Source organism: Schistocerca piceifrons, chromosome 8 (genome assembly GCF_021461385.2).
Source record: "Schistocerca piceifrons isolate TAMUIC-IGC-003096 chromosome 8, iqSchPice1.1, whole genome shotgun sequence".
Lineage (NCBI taxonomy): Eukaryota > Metazoa > Arthropoda > Insecta > Orthoptera > Acrididae > Schistocerca > Schistocerca piceifrons.
Window position 1 is genome coordinate 287120674 of NC_060145.1, and position 16897 is coordinate 287137570.

Sequence of the window (16897 nt, forward strand, 5' to 3'; positions counted from 1 at the left end):
AAATTTCATTCACTCTTTTCTGTTGTTTCATAATTGATCATAAGTTCTGAAATGTGATTTATTCACAAATGAGAAGTACTTATCGATAATGATGATGTCAGTTCTGTGCACCTTCATTGCTCAAACTACTGGTGTCTAGTAACCGATACTTCCTCCCTCAAATCTGTGATTTTCATGGTAACAAACACGGAACAAAAAGACTCAAACTATATTCAAGACAATTTGGTTTCATATTTTATTATCTTCGTGCTTTATGACTTGTATGAATGAACTGTACTAATTCGTGATTTTCCTCTGCTTCCTTTGTTTATATTTCCACTAAGTTTTTGTTGTAAGATGTGATGAATTCATCCATGTCTTAAATTTTGAGATTCTGAAACATACTTAAACTGTAGCCATCGATACTTCAGATATTATTTGGCTTTTCATTTTAAAGTAATACTGTAGTACTGAGGCATAAGAACCAGAAAAGTTGCGGATGTTTGACTGTAAATAAAAGTTAAAAATGCTTCTCTAATATATTATTTACTAAAAGGCCCACTAACTTTTTCTCCACTTGTATTTTTATGCTGCAATATATTGTACAAACTTTAATGTGTTTATCTTAAATGGCTATTCATTCAAATGAAATACTTTACTCTCAGCACTATTCTGTTACAGGGAATGACAGCAAGATCTCAATCTACAAGAGACATGTTGCGCCAGGAAGCAAAATTGCATGAGATGCAAGAAGAAGTCAGAAGGCGTGAAATGCGAGGCATTACTTCTCCACAACTTCACCATCCACCACATCTGACTCGTCCACAAGTGAGTTGTAGTGAATATTTGGAAAGAATTGCAATACCTCTGTTTAATTATTCTTGTGGCTTATAAGTCAGTGCTGAAGAATTAGCCACCTTTAGTCATGACAGGTGTCATATTTTGAAATCTGCCACAGTCTTACAAACTGAGAACAGTCTTTAATATTGTAGGTACTGATAGTGGCTGAGGAATTTAAGTACTTAAACAAACACTTGAACTCCATGTAATGCTAAATTCCATGATACATTAAAGGTTGTTTTTGGTGGCTCAAACATGTAGGCTTCTACACTGAAAAGTGCTGAGAAAAGCTGAATGGAGATGCTCCTTGTGTCATTACTTTGTAAAGTAGTCTACTTTCTCCTCAGTTCCATTTTTTTGAGAGCAGGCTACCAGTTTTAACTGTTTGGTTTTCTCAAAGCCAAAACAATTCATGGTTTGTCACCTATTTCTTTCTGTTGTCGCTTGCTTTCACTCTGCTTACCAACAATCACCTTCCTTCTCTACTGCCAAGCTCTTTTATTCTTGTTAAAACTTTTCCCCACATGCATCAAATTAGTTATCGAAAGCACAACCATAGGGGTTATCGAGCGAAATTTGTGACTGGATTGAGGATTTATTGATAAGGAGGACAAAGCATATTATCGCAAATGGAGAGTCATCAATGGACATAGAAATGTGCACCAGGAAGCATGTGGGGATGTCTGTGTTTTGTGTCGTGTATTAATGACCTTGCAGACAATATTAATATTAGGCTCAGACTTTACACATATGATGCATTTATCTATAATGAAATACTGATTATAAAGAAGTGCTCCGACAAAATCTGCAAAAATATTCAGTTTTATCCCAATAAGATTTCAAACTGATTCAAAGATTGGTAGCTTGCGTTAAATATTCATTTATGTAGAATTTTGCATTTTCACAAAATGGAAAAAAACTTAGTATCTTATGACAATATCAGCGAATGAAAATTGGAATTGATCATCTCCAATATCCAGTTTGTGTGGATACGAAATGGAATGGTCATAGCTCAGTCACAGGTAAAGTAGTTGCCAGACTTCAGTTCATTGGTAGGATCGTAGGAAAATTCGATCTGTCTACAAAGTAGATCGCTTTAAAAAACAATTGGCCACTCTTTTTAGAATATTGTGCAAGTGTCTGGGACTAATACCAAATTGATTTAATAGGATATATTTAACATATACACAGAAGAGCAGCAAGAACAGTTATAGGTTCATTTGAACCTTGGGAGAAATCACAGAGATGCTGAAAAACTGAACAGGCCGATGTTTCAAGAAAGATGTAAAATGTTGTGTTAAAGCTTACTTACAAAGTTATGTGAACCAGCTCTAAGTTAGGAAGAAATGTCTTAAGACCCTCTTTGTTTAATTTAGGGTATGCAAAGATAAGATGAGACTAATTACATCACCCAAAGAGATATTTAAACCATCATTTTTCCTGCACTTGATGTGTGAATTGAATAGGAATAGGCCCTGATGACTGATACTTTTAGAATTAGCCTCTGCCATTTACTTCACAGTGTTTTGTAGAGTATGACCACAAACATACTTCTCCCGTCATTTTTTCTTTGTTCTGACACACTAGCTGCCTACTTTCTACAGCTCTGATTTAACTTCGTTTTCTCCAGCTTATCCATTGCTTTCCTTTGTTATTGCCTTTGACATCTTACGTTGACTTTTGTCTAGTAGCTATTGTCATCTTTTAAATCCAGGAAATGAAATCTTTTAGCTGTTTAAAATTAGATTTTGTTCCAGCATTTCCTCTTTATACTAGAGTCTACTGTGTTACTGGAAGAAAAGTCCTTTTAGAGTACATGTTTATACTCTGCAGTTTCGTATGGTTTTCCTGCATAGAGCCCATTGGTTTCTTAGGAGTTCAATCTCTGCACAAAACAAACATATTGTCAATGTGGAACTTCAATATTCCAGAGTTTGCACCTTTCACAATCTGCTTCACTCTATCTTCTGAGATTTCATGATTTTCTGCTATAGAATATCTGACTGAATACTCAGAAGATCAGTGTTAACTCAACCTGTTCTTGGAACTACACTCCAAGACTGAGTAACTCAGTAGATCATTTATTCTACCTAAATAGCCCATTGTTTCGAAATGTCACTTGCAAAAAAGACAAAGAAAACAGAATGTATTATGCAGACAGCCTTTGGAGATTCTCTCCCTGCGTATTCTCAATAAGAGCTCTTTCAGTAACCATAAACTGATTGTAGTATTGACCCTGCAGTATGGGTTTGAAAACTGGATCTCTTTACCAGTTGAATGTTTCATCAGTTATAAAGATCCAATGGGAGCGGTACGTAAGATGTGTTGTGGTTCTCATGCGGGCATCCATAGACAGTGTGGAAGTAACCAATATTAGTCACAGGATCAATTGATTTGGTCGTATGAAGTACGTGAGTAGTGACAAAGACTTCTTTGACATACATTCCTTGCTAGAAGACCTTGGAGTGCTCTTCTAAAACATTACAAGTATTTGGGCTTTAGTAGCATGAACATAACCCAAATCTGTGTAAAAATAAAGAAATATTATGGAAAAGAAAACTTAGTGGGTAGGTCATATGCTAACATACTTACTAACTTCCCAAGACTGAACACATTTGTCTCAAGGAATTATCCACTTTCTTAATTTAGATTTATTTTCTGTCTACCAATCACTGTTCTCAGTTCAAAATGAATCTTTTTGGGATATATTGCCCATTTTCAGATCATATCTTGTAATTACAGAGTAACTGGTCGTAACAGAACTATCAGTAAATGACAGTGAACTGATGGTTCATTAAGAACAGTCACTCTGTAAGTATAAGATATGATATGAAGATGGGTGACATTGTCTGAAACCAATCATTTTTAAATAAAAAACAGCAATCAATGGACAGTGGATATGCCTATTTTATATTTGACTAAGAAGGGGATCATGCATACTTGTCATCACCAACTCCATCCAGATGTATGGTATATGCGGAACTTGGCCAGAAATGGAAATGACAGAAGCGCAGGCGCCATATGGCTGAGCATTTAGAAGAAAAACATTTTTGACATGCATCGTATGAAGTGTGAGTCATTTAGGTTAGTGTACTTACCAGGTATTGATTGGTGCAGCAAAAATAGTATGGAATGGTAATCCAAAGATTGCAATATGAAGCACCTGTAGGGGTGGGGGAATCTTGAACTTAACACTACTTACACTGTAAATAAACCGAAATAATAATCAGTATAATTTTTTATTAATATTTGTATAAAACGTGAAAAATAAAAGGCAAAGTAATATTTGGGATTGCAAGTAAATCTCCAGGTAGGGATTCTAAGGCATACTTGAGAACTTCATATATAAGATTACATAATTTTATTGTAATGGACGATCAAAAATTTTTCGTTTGAAGGCTGAACAGTCAAGAATCAGTATGTTGATCAAGCAAGATCACTGTGAGCATTTAGGCAATCATCCCACCGATGCATCAGGTTGAAGAAATCAGTTTGGTAAAACACTGTGTCCTGCTGCATGAAGAAGTCCGTAATTGCCTGCTGTATACTCGTTGACCCTAGTCGTTTTTTGAGTGACTGAAGGTGTTATAATCACGTGGGAAGAGATAGGGACTATAGGACGGGTGCTGAAGTGTCTCCCACCCGAGTTGGCCTCCCAGATTGACCTGTGCCTTGTGTCAAATTGTGACGAACATGGAACTTGGCACACCATTCCACAATGGTGGTTTTTGATAAGTATGCTGCCCCATACACATTATGTATTATCTGAAGATGGATGTCTAAGGTGTGTGTCCTTCAGCTGCCAAAAACGAATAACTGTCCTGTTCAGAGGCATTCAGTAATGACTTCATAATAGTTTATGTTTCCATGTTTATTGCTTGCATGCCGGAGAGACATGAATACTACACTAATCCTATGCTACTTGGTTGATTCTTATATATATGCATTTGAGTTGTGCAGAATTACATATATACTACAGCAATACCCTCAAATGGACACTTTTTGATTGCCTTTTATATTTTACAGTTGATTTACATGTGCTTTGGTGATATTTATTGTAAAAACAGAGGAAGCAGTACTCAGCATTTTGCACAGTTTATAAATGCTGTGTCTTTGCAATTACATGATTTTAAGTTTCCATATAAAAACAAACTAGGTTTATGTTCGTAAAAGGCTCTCCTCATTCACAGTTTGGCAGCAAACAGCATGTAATGCTTCATTTCATCAAATATTGGCAGGGATAGCTGGTGAGACACAGTGAAATGTATTTTGATGCAGTCTTCCCAGTATGTGGTTCCATTTTCTCTGAATAGGCCAACCCTTTTTTTTTTTTTTTTTTACAATCCTTTATTGGAAATTTGTTTGCACTCCCAAATTTTCTTTAGCCCTTTATGAACATATATATAAAAACAATGTATTCACCATTATTTCAGTTTATTTCCAGTGTAAAAATTAAAAGTAACAGCAGGTTTACATAAAGGGTCTCAACACCATGATCCTCGGATTACCGTTTTGTACTCTTTCCGTTGCACCAATCGCTGCCAGCAAACTATGCTATGTAAGTGACTCGTGTCTCACCTGACCCACATCAAAAAATGCTATTTTCTTCTAAATTCTTATCCGTTTGGAGCTCCCACTTGTGTCACTTTCATTTCTGGCCAAACTCTCAATGTTCCATAAATTTGAATGAAATTGATGACAAGTAAGTGTGATCCCCTTGTAAGCTTTATGTGCTCTCTACAGTTCAATTGTACTTTTTTCCATACTATATTGTTTTGTGCATCATTGAACTATAATTATCATACAAATTTTGAACAGTAGTATATTGATCAATTTGAACAGAATATTGTAAGTGGATAATTATTTCAGTTGTTTATTATTAACTATGAAATGGCCTGTACTATGTTCTGTAATTGAAGGTTTTCATTTCTCATCACCAGATGCTGCCAAATATGCCTCGTGTACCAAACACAACCTACAATTATCCATCATCACCACAGCAGCAAGTACTGGAACAGGGTTACCACCACTCTCATCACCCGATGTCACCTACTTCTCCGACATACAGACCGGGTTATGCACCCCCTCCAACAGCACCCAAACCTTCACGCCAACCATCAGAACTACCTCAGATGATGCCAGCTCAGTATCACCACCATCACCATCACCAGCAGCAGGCACAACAAACTGAACACGGGTTGTACCGTGAAAGTCCACCACCTCCTCCACCACCTACCTCCACGCATCCTCTTTATCAGGGTCAGCAGCAACACCCGCCCTCTCTGCAGCAGCCGCAGCAACAGCAACAACAACAGGATCACAGATCTGTTAATGATAACAGGTAGGGAGAAATACTTACATTTGTAAACACAAGCTGTAATGGGTCTTGCTCCTGGTGGCTATAATACGTTTTCTCCATGTTTAGAAGGTACAGTAAACAGCAGAAGTGTAGTAGAAAATGGCAACTAAATTTAAAGTCTCGGTTTCAACATGTTAAGAGCATTAATTATGTTGGATGAATGTGAACTCTACAAAACCTTTAAAAGAACTGTTGTTCTCCAGCAACTTGTTACAGCATAATTTGTTTGGTTTATTGCCCCTATTACCTTTGTGACTGTATTGTACTGAAAATACTGATGTCACAACACAAAAGTGTATAATCTCCATTATGTTTGTGAAAAAAACTTCTCCACAGAGTTCACTGCTAACAACTCAGTTAAGTACTTTCTTGTCCCTTTGCCTCCTGAGTGCTATTAATACAATGTTAGGACACCAAGTTATGGAAACAGCTAACAAATACCAAAAAAGAATAATAAAGTAATCTCATTGCCATGACTTAACTGTAAGTAACAGTACAGAACTGTTTCTGTAGAGATGTTTAAAATATTGACTACCATAACCACAATTTTACAGCATCATACCATGAACTTTCTTACATGCCGTACCAAAGATGTGTACTATTCCACTGTTTACGGTCATCTAAAACTGCCAGAAACAAAACTTAAGATAGTACTGACCAGTGGACAAGAGAGACAAGAGCTGAAGAGGCAAGCAGGACTTACCTGTGTTATGAACAATAGAAAATATCAATGAAAGCACTTCCTTACCTAACATAACACTGACCATTCTGATAACACAACAGAGGATGCTGCCGGACCTATGTGCATGCCATGTTTATGTGATATTAAGCTTTTATGTCTAATACACTGGTCTGTGCATCTCCCTAGTTCTATTTCATGTGCATCGTTCTTTATGAGTGATACAGTTTCCACAACTGTTAGTGAAAATTTAAGGTTTCATAGAGCTTGCACAGCATGGACACCATGCAATTAGTAAAGTATGAGTTACTGAAGGTATTCTGTTACATTTCACAGATCATGTTTCCATGCAGTGCTAGGGAAATACATGCCTTTTATGTCACTGAGTGTGAAAATGGTCACTTGCACAACAAAAATTGTGTTGACATAGTTCATAATCCTATTGAGCAGCTTGCCTGCATGTTTTAAGTAGTGGAACCCAGTGAGGCATTGATTTCCAGTTTATACTATATTAAGAAATATCTTTTTATGTGTATTGCCATCTCTTTACTTGTAAAGGCATATTGCACTGAGTACATATTTGACAGTGGGACCTCCAGGTTGAATTATCATCAATATGAGGAAAAGATACACTGCTACTCACCATAAAGCAGTGCTAGGGAAATACATGCCTTTTATGCCACTGAGTGTGTAAATGGTCACTTGCACAACAAAAATTGTGTTGACATAGTTCATAATCCTATTGAGCAGCTTGCCTGCATGTTTTAAGTAGTGGAACCCAGTGAGGCATTGATTTCCAGTTTATACCATATTAAGAAATATCTTTTTATGTGTATTGCCATCTCTTTACTTGTAAAGGCATATTGCACTGAGTACATATTTGACAGTGGGACCTCCAGGTTGAATTATCATCAATATGAGGAAAAGATACACTGCTACTCACCATAAAGATGACACTTTGAGTGACAGACAGGCACAACGATAAAACACTTACACATTAGCTTTTGGCCAAAGCCTCCTTCAGAAAAGGAAACACGCACACATGATCGCCATCTCCAGCAGCTCGGGCTGGAATGCTGGAATTCCTTGTACAAACAAATGTGCATATGTTCTGAAGAAGGCTTTGGCTGAAAGCTAACGTCTAAGTGTCTTTTCATTGTGCCTGTCTGCAACTCAATGTGTCACCTTTACAGTGAGTAGCAATTTATCGTTTCCTTGTAATGCTGAGTATGTATTTGTATATCTAAAAACAAAGATGTAGTGACTTACCAAATGAAAGTGCTGGCAGGTCGACAGATACACAAACATACACACAAAATTCAAGCTTTCGCAACAAACTGTTGCCTCATCAGGAAAGAGGGAAGGAGAGGGAAAGGGAGAGGGTAAGGAGTCATTCCAATCCTGGGAGCGGAAAGACTTACCTTAGGGGGAAAAAAGGACGGGTATACACTCGCACACACACACATATCCATCCCTGTATATGTGTGGGAGCGGAAAGACTTACCTTAGGGGGAAAAAAGGACGGGTATACACTCGCACACACACACATATCCATCCCTGTATATGTGTGGATGGATATGTGTGTGTGTGCGAGTGTATACCCGTTCTTTTTTCCCCCTAAGGTAAGTCTTTCCGCTTCCGGGATTGGAATGACTCCTTACCCTCTCCCTTAAAACCCACATCCTTTCGTCTTTCCCTCTCCTTCCCTCTTTCCTGATGAGGCAACAGTTTGTTGCGAAAGCTTGAATTTTGTGTGTATGTTTGTGTTTGTTTGTGTGTCTGTCGACCTGCCAGCACTTTCATTTGGTAAGTCACTACATCTTTGTTTTTAGATATATTTTTCCTACGTGGAATGTTTCCCTCTATTATAACCATATCATGAGTATGTATTTGTTCATTTGAAGCCCAGAAGTCTTAAACTGTGTAATCGCAAAGATATGGGGCTATTGACAAAATGTTAAATACATTTTCACGCATTACATTTGCAAACAACAGAATATGTTAAGTAATTGCAGCAATAATCTAAATCTTAAGTAGCTAAATAATTTAAAAACTACGTGAAAATTCAACACACTTCAGGACTTTTTTTTCTTAAGATTTAAATTTTGTGATGGAGGGGATGATATCAATAGTTAATGCAAGTTGCCTTCAGATACTTAATCAATAGAATAAAAAGTATGTGCCATTAGCAAATCCTTAACTTTCATCCTGAAGATATCGCTTTCATTTCTGATTGATAAGATGTAGTTTGTTACAAAGTAGGCAGCTGCCCATATTTCTCACCACGTTAAGACTTCTACTTAATCTGACACCTCCTAATTGTGTAGTTACTTAAAAAAAGTGAGAAAAACTTACAATGCAAAAAGGAAGTTACAGGCATGTGTGGCAGATTCTTTTAGGTATTAAGTATGTTTCTACATTTAACTTTGATTTACAACTTGTGTTTTAACAGCAGTGAAAAAGCAGAACACAATCTCCTTGATATTTGCTGTAATATTTCATTAAGAATTTCAGTCTGTTTGCCATAAATTACTTTCTGATGTTAAATGGAACCGTCTAGAAGTATTTGAATATCAAGCAAGAAGTTAATGCTTGACTTGACATTGCATTTCAGATATGCTGCCAGCATGGCTGATCCTCCACGAGGCTCCTACTACCCCTCATCAACTGGCAATACTAACCAACCACCACGTCAGTATCAGTTCAGTGCAACTAATCCATGGGAACGAGAAGAACGTGAAAAGGTAATGTCTCGTTTCTAATTATTTCATTAGGTACTACATGATCAATGCACGTTATTCATCTCTCTCTGTTTCTCTCTTCTTTCTCTCTCTCTCTCTCCCTCCCTCCCTCTCTCCCCCCTCCCCCACCCACCCACCCGCAGTAGTGATGAAGCATTATGGTTTTAAAATAATTTATATTTCTGTAGTCAGCAATAAACTTGTTTATGTAAGAAAAGAGTTTTAAAATAAAAAAAATGCTCTAAAGAATGAAAGATTTCTTGAAAGTTACATTGATGACATTTTCATTGTACTGAAACTATGCTAACATATGCACCATTGCTGACTTGTGAGTCACTGATCAGAACACACTATTTGCCACAATGACCATTGGGTAACAAGTATGTGCATCAGATGATGTTTTAGGGCCAGTTGTGCCATTGTGTGTGAAAATAAAACAATTTTCTTGATTGAATTGTGATGGAAAATGCAACCGGGGTGCACCATTCTGAACAAGGAAGTGGGAGCACTCATTGAATCCAGTCAAGAAAAATTCAAGACCTCAATGTCCAGTTGGAAAGTCATATTGACAATATTTTGGGAAGTCAAGACGTCTTATGATGATGCAGCTCCAGAAGAATGGTCAAACTCACTAATTGTGACAGTCAGTGCACACACAATGCACTTTTCTCAAGATAGCACTCCTGCCCCATGCCAACTCCTGCTGCCAAAACTACACATATTATGAATACACTACGTGATCTGAAATTTGATGTGTTTAAGCATCTACCCTTCATTTTCACATGACATTGAGGTAACGGAAGTGGCTTATGATGCAAAAGTTTTTTGTGGAGGACATACGCTGTTTGTAGATGAAGTGAGACACACAGCAGGTTACTGCAAAACAAGACAGTGCTTACTTTTCTAAGTAATTTGGTAAAAGAGTGTTACAACAAAATTTTTGTTATTTTATGTTTTGCCCTTATAAGTTGTGAATAAAGATGACTGTTGTTGTTGTTGTGGTCTTCAGTCCTGAGACTGGTTTGATGCAGCTCTCCATGCTACTCTATCCTGTGCAAGCTTTTTCATCTCCCAGTACCTACTGCAACCTACATCCTTCTGAATCTGCTTAGTGTATTCATCTCTTGGTCTCCCTCTACGATTTTTACCCTCCACGCTGCCCTCCAATACTAAATTGGTGATCCCTTGATGCCTCAGAACATGTCCTACCAACCGATCCCTTCTTCTGGTCAAGTTGTGCCACAAACTTCTCTTCTCCCCAATCCTATTCAATACTTCCTCATTAGTTATGTGATCTACCCATCTAATCTTCAGCATTCTTCTGTAGCACCACATTTCGAAAGCTTCTATTCTCTTCTTGTCCAAACTATTTATCGTCCATGTTTCACTTCCATACATGGCTACACTCCATACGAATACTTTCAGAAATGACTTCCTGACACTTAAATCAATACTGGATGTTAACAAATTTCTCTTCTTCAGAAACGCTTTCCTTGCCATTGCCAGCCTACATTTTATATCCTCTCTACTTCGACCATCATCAGTTATTTTGCTCCCCAAATAGCAAAACTCCTTTACTACTTTAAGTGCCTCATTTCCTAATGTAATTCCCTCAGCATCACCCGACTTAATTAGACTACATTCCATTATCCTTGTTTTGCTTTTGTTGATGTTCATCTTATATCCTCCTTTCAAGACACTGTCCATTCCATTCAACTGCTCTTCCAAGTCCTTTGCTGTCTCTGACAGAATTACAATGTCATCGGCGAACCTCAAAGTTTTTATTTCTTCTCCATGAATTTTAATACCTACTCCGAATATTTCTTTTGTTTCCTTTATTGCTTGCTCAATATACAGATTGAACAACATCGGGGAGAGGCTACAACCCTGTCTTACTCCCTTCCCAACCACTGCTTCCCTTTCATGTCCCTCGACTCTTATAACTGCCATCTGGTTTCTGTACAAATTGTAAATAGCTTTTCGCTCCCTGTATTTTACCCCTGCCACCTTTAGAATTTGAAAGAGAGTATTCCAGTCAACATTGTCAAAAGCTTTCTCTAAGTCTACAAATGCTAGAAACGTAGGTTTGCCTTTCCTTAATCTTTCTTCTAAGATAAGTCGTAAGGTCAGTATTGCCTCACGTGTTCCAGTGTTTCTACGGAATCCAAACTGATCTTCCCCGAGGTTGGCTTCTACTAGTTTTTCCATTCGTCTGTAAAGAATTCGTGTTAGTATTTTGCAGCTGTGACTTATTAAGCTGATAGTTCGGTAATTTTCACATCTGTCAACACCTGCTTTCTTTGGGATTGGAATTATTATATTCTTCTTGAAGTCTGAGGGTATTTCGCCTGTTTCATACATCTTGCTCACCAGATGGTAGAGTTTTGTCAGGACTGGCTCTCCCACGGCCGTCAGTAGTTCCAATGGAATATTGTCTACTCCGGGGGCCTTGTTTCGACTCAGGTCTTTCAGTGCTCTGTCAAACTCTTCACGCAGTATCATATCTCCCATTTCATCTTCATCTACATCCTCTTCCATTTCCATAATATTGTCCTCAAGTACATCGCCCTTGTATAGACCCTCTATATACTCCTTCCACCTTTCTGCTTTCCTTTCTTTGCTTAGAACTGGGTTTCCATCTGAGCTCTTGATATTCATACAAGTCGTTCTCTTATCTCCAAAGGTCTCTTTAATTTTCCTGTAGGCGGTATCTATCTTACCCCTAGTGAGATAGGCCTCTACATCCTTACATTTGTCCTCTAGCCATCCCTGCTTAGCCATTTTGCACTTCCTGACGATCTCATTTTTGAGACGTTTGTATTCCTTTTTGCCTGTTTCACTTACTGCAGTTTTATATTTTCTCCTTTCATCAATTAAATTCAATATTTCTTCTGTTACCCAAGGATTTCTACTAGCCCTCGTCTTTTTACCTACTTGATCCTCTGCTGCCTTGACTACTTCATCCCTCAAAGCTACCCATTCTTCTTCTACTGTATTTATTTCCCCCATTCCTGTCAATTGCTCCCTTATGCTCTCCCTGAATCTCTGTACAACCTCTGGTTCTTTTAGTTTATCCAGGTCCCATCTCCTTAAATTCCCACCTTTTTGCAGTTTCTTCAGTTTTAATCTACAGGTCATAACCAATAGATTGTGGTCAGAGTCCACATCTGCCCCTGGAAATGTCTTACAATTTAAAACCTGGTTCCTAAATCTCTGTCTTACCATTATATAATCTATCTGATACCTTTTAGTATCTCCAGGGTTCTTCCATGTATACAACCTTCTTTCATGATTCTTAAACCAAGTGTTAGTTATGATTATGTTGTGCTCTGTGCAAAATTCGACCAGGCGGCTTCCTCTTTCATTTCTGTCCCCCAATCCATATTCACCTACTATGTTTCCTTCTCTCCCTTTTCCTACACTCGAATTCCAGTCACCCATGACTATTAAATTTTCGTCTCCCTTCACAATCTGAATAATTTCTTTTATTTCATCATACATTTCTTCAATTTCTTCGTCATCTGCAGAGCTAGTTGGCATATAAACTTGCACTACTGTAGTAGGCGTGGGCTTCGTATCTATCTTGGCCACAATAATGCGTTCACTATGCTGTTTGTAGTAGCTTACCCGCATTCCTATTTTCCTATTCATTATTAAACCTACTCCTGCATTACCCCTATTTGATTTTGTGTTTATAACCCTGTAGTCACCTGACCAGAAGTCTTGTTCCTCCTGCCACCGAACTTCACTAATTCCCACTATATCTAACTTCAACCTATCCATTTCCCTTTTTAAATTTTCTAACCTACCTGCCCGATTAAGGGATCTGACATTCCACGCTCCGATCCGTAGAACGCCAGTTTTCTTTCTCCTGATAACGACATCCTCTTGAGTAGTCCCCGCCCGGAGATCCGAATGGGGGACTATTTTACCCAAGAGGACGCCATCATCATGTAATCATATAGTAAAGCTGCATGCCCTCGGGAAAAATTACGGCTGTAGTTTCCCCTTGCTTTCAGCCGTTCGCAGTACCAGCACAGCAAGGCCGTTTTGGTTATTGTTACAAGGCCAGATCAGTCAATCATCCAGACTGTTGCCCTTGCAACTACTGAAAAGGCTGCTGCCCCTCTTCAGGAACCACACGTTTGTCTGGCCTCTCAACAGGTACCCCTCCGTTGTGGTTGCACCTACGGTACGGCTATCTGTATCGCTGAGGCACGCAAGCCTCCCCACCAACGGCAAGGTCCATGGTTCATGGGGGGGACATGTGAATTTAGTGTTTTAAAACTGATGATACTGCAACTTATTTTTTCTGACTCGATGATTATTTGATGTTCACTGTATCAGTAGTATCTTCCTTAATTCAGAACAATTGAAACAATACATATGACCTTCCTTTTGATTTCTATTTGTAGTAAGATGTGTTGGTTGTCTGTTGAAATAAGAACATTTGTCTCTGTGGACTGTCCGAATTCTTCTGCATTGTACCCTTACAAGTAGCAGGCTTCTGTTCGACTTAACAGAGGTGATCTACTGACCTCTGAATTAGTGTCTTTATCTACATCTACTGGTATGTGCTACCCTATAACAGTTTCTTTATTTTTGCACACCGTGTATAAGACACTAGCATTTAAAATTAAAGCCATAGCAGCCCTCGGTCGCAAAAATGAAGTCTTTTTGACCTAGGTTTCAGCAACTACTAAGAGTGCCTTCATCAGAAGTAAAACACTCAAACTGGTCTATAAAGTAAGTACAAAATTTTAGGAAAAACATTTTTTTAAGTGTAAGTACTGACTAGCAGTTACAAGAAAGAAAAGAAACAGTACTTGCATGTCACGTATAAAATAAATATCAAGCGATAAAGCTTTAGTCACAAAATTTTAAAATAGAAAACATAAAACGTAAGCCACTACGGGCTTCTCACATGTGTCGAGCTATGGTAGCATCAGACTGAGGCACTTGTGTTAGCAATTGCAGGCAGGTGAACATTACACCAAGAGTGTCATCTAGTAGCTGCAAATACAAACAAGCTACTTAACACTCAAAATATAGGCAGACGAATATTATGATGAACATTATTTAGTATATGAAGTAAGAGGCAATATTTTATCTGACAGCAGCAGACATGGTAACAATTTGTCTACATAAGAGCTTAAAAGTACAGTTTAAAGGCTGAAAACGCCATTACAGAATTACAAAGGGAGTTTAATAACTCACCAAGTAGAAAAATGGTATAACATAAAATGTAGTTAATATAAACCATTTAATGAACAGAACATTGTGAATCGACTTAGAAAGAAAAAATATTTTGCTAACTGCATGAGGGAACATGAAATCACATATCAAGTAACAGCTTGAAGCAGCTTTTATTATGTGATTGTAGCCGCTCATTAAGAATGAGGCCATTATTTCGAAAAAGTTGTTTAAAAATTTCTAATTATTCGAGAACATCTAATCTATGGCCTTTCTTCTCAGTGTGTAAAATGTTGATGTCGTCAACAGCTTTAGGCGCATGACCTGTAATCAGAAGGTGGTCATCAAAAGCTAAATTTTGGGTGCTAGTACATTTTTTTCTTAAAAGATGTTCTTTGTATCTGACTGTAAAGGCACATCCTGTTTCTCCTATGTAGTAAGAAGAGAAAGTGTCGCGAAAATTGTATAGACACCAGAGTTTTTCAAAGTGGAACAGGTCGACTTTAAATTATGAATAAAATTTTTTTTCAAACTATTATTGGTTGAAAAGGCAACATTGCAGTTGTATTTATTATGAAGAAGGCATTGAATCTTGTAGTACATGGGCCCCAAGAAAGGACTAGAAAAAAACTTCTTCTTTAGGCTGGACTCGACGATAGAGGTGCCTAGTGTAGTAACTCTTTTAACAATTTTCTTTTTAAGGATGTTAATCCACTGTGGCAGGTTTGTATTTATTATTAACTGCTATCATTCTGATTAAATTAATTCCTTCCATGAATTTCTCTTTCGAGAGTGGAATAGAAATACGTCTGTGAATAGTAGAGTGAAATAAAGCATTTTTATGAGATTGTGAGTGCATGGAAGATGCAGGTACAATCTGATCGGTATATGTTTCTTTACAAAAAAAACATTAAATGAGATTTTATTTTCTTCTACTGTAAGCATCAAGTCAAGAAAATTCAATTGACGGGCCTTGTTTTTGAGTTCATTGGTGAAGGATATTTTCTCAAGGAGTTCATTAAGATTGAAAATACAGTCAATGCCATCAATAGGTCCTTTGTAGGTGACTAAAATATCATTGATATACCTGAAATAGGAGAGAATGCCTAGTGCTGTAGCTGACAAGCAGTTGAAGAACTTTTCTTCTAGAGAGTTAATGAAAGCCACAATAATAAAAAAAGTCACTAGTTTGCAACAAAATTTTATTTTATCAAAAGTCTCTGAAGCCTTTCTCAACCATTTTGCAACTTTTCATTCACGTGTTCATTCAAACATGTTATGGTTTTCTGTACTGTTTGCAACACAGCTAGTTATATTGCAATTATTAAAAAAAAAATCAAATTTAACTTTGTGAGGCTTAACTGAAGCCAGGTGTGAGACGCAGTGACAACAATAAAGAAGGGGCAGGAGGGGGCTCTGCTCACCCATTGTGTATGGGATAAAGCACAATTGAAGTAGCAGTTGAGGAAAAATGGCTGAAAATGTAAACAAGATAAATATATTGTTTATAGCAGCATTAATTTTATGCTGTTTCCATATTTGTTTCAGGAGATGCAACGGCGCCGTGAGGCTGCTCGCATGTGGCGGGACCAGCAAATAGCAGAACTTTCAGCTCTGCCGCAGCGTACAGCACAGCAGGAGGAACAGCTGCGCGCACTGAAGCTTGAGAGGGAGTTCCAGCGCCGAGCTGAGGAGGCTGCCAAGCAGGATGAAGATGAGGAGGGTGATGAAGACCAGGTTGGTTTGCCATTTTACAGTTCAGTTTCCCCATGAAAATTTTGCTTGTACAGCTCATCTGCATCATTCAGCATTTGCTCAGTTGAGGAGAAGATGAATCAGCAGTGCTCTGTTGAAGGAAGCATTTGAATTCACCTGAAGTGGCTAAGCAAAAGCTAGTATAACATAAATCTGGTTGTTAGGTAAAAACCAAACAATGGAAAATCCAGGATGGAATGTAACAATATTGTGAAACACACGCACGCGCGTGCACACACGCGCACACACACACACACACACACACACACACACACACACACACACACACGACTGCAGTCTCAGGCAACTGAGGCAGCACAGTGTGGCTTTAGTTGCCTGAGACTGCAGTTT

The 16897-nt window shown here is 38.0% G+C and overlaps 1 protein-coding gene across 2 annotated transcripts in view; it reads left to right on the forward strand.

The window, feature by feature from the left end:
* Positions 1 to 16897, forward strand: part of LOC124711899 (afadin) — a 1103288-nt gene that overhangs the window by 1071974 nt on the left and 14417 nt on the right. For both annotated transcript variants that reach the window (XM_047242145.1, XM_047242146.1), the window contains 4 exons: positions 661 to 807; positions 5760 to 6160; positions 9472 to 9601; positions 16340 to 16528. In XM_047242145.1, coding sequence (XP_047098101.1) covers positions 661 to 807; positions 5760 to 6160; positions 9472 to 9601; positions 16340 to 16528 — 867 coding nt within the window. The remainder of the gene's footprint in view (positions 1 to 660; positions 808 to 5759; positions 6161 to 9471; positions 9602 to 16339; positions 16529 to 16897) is intronic.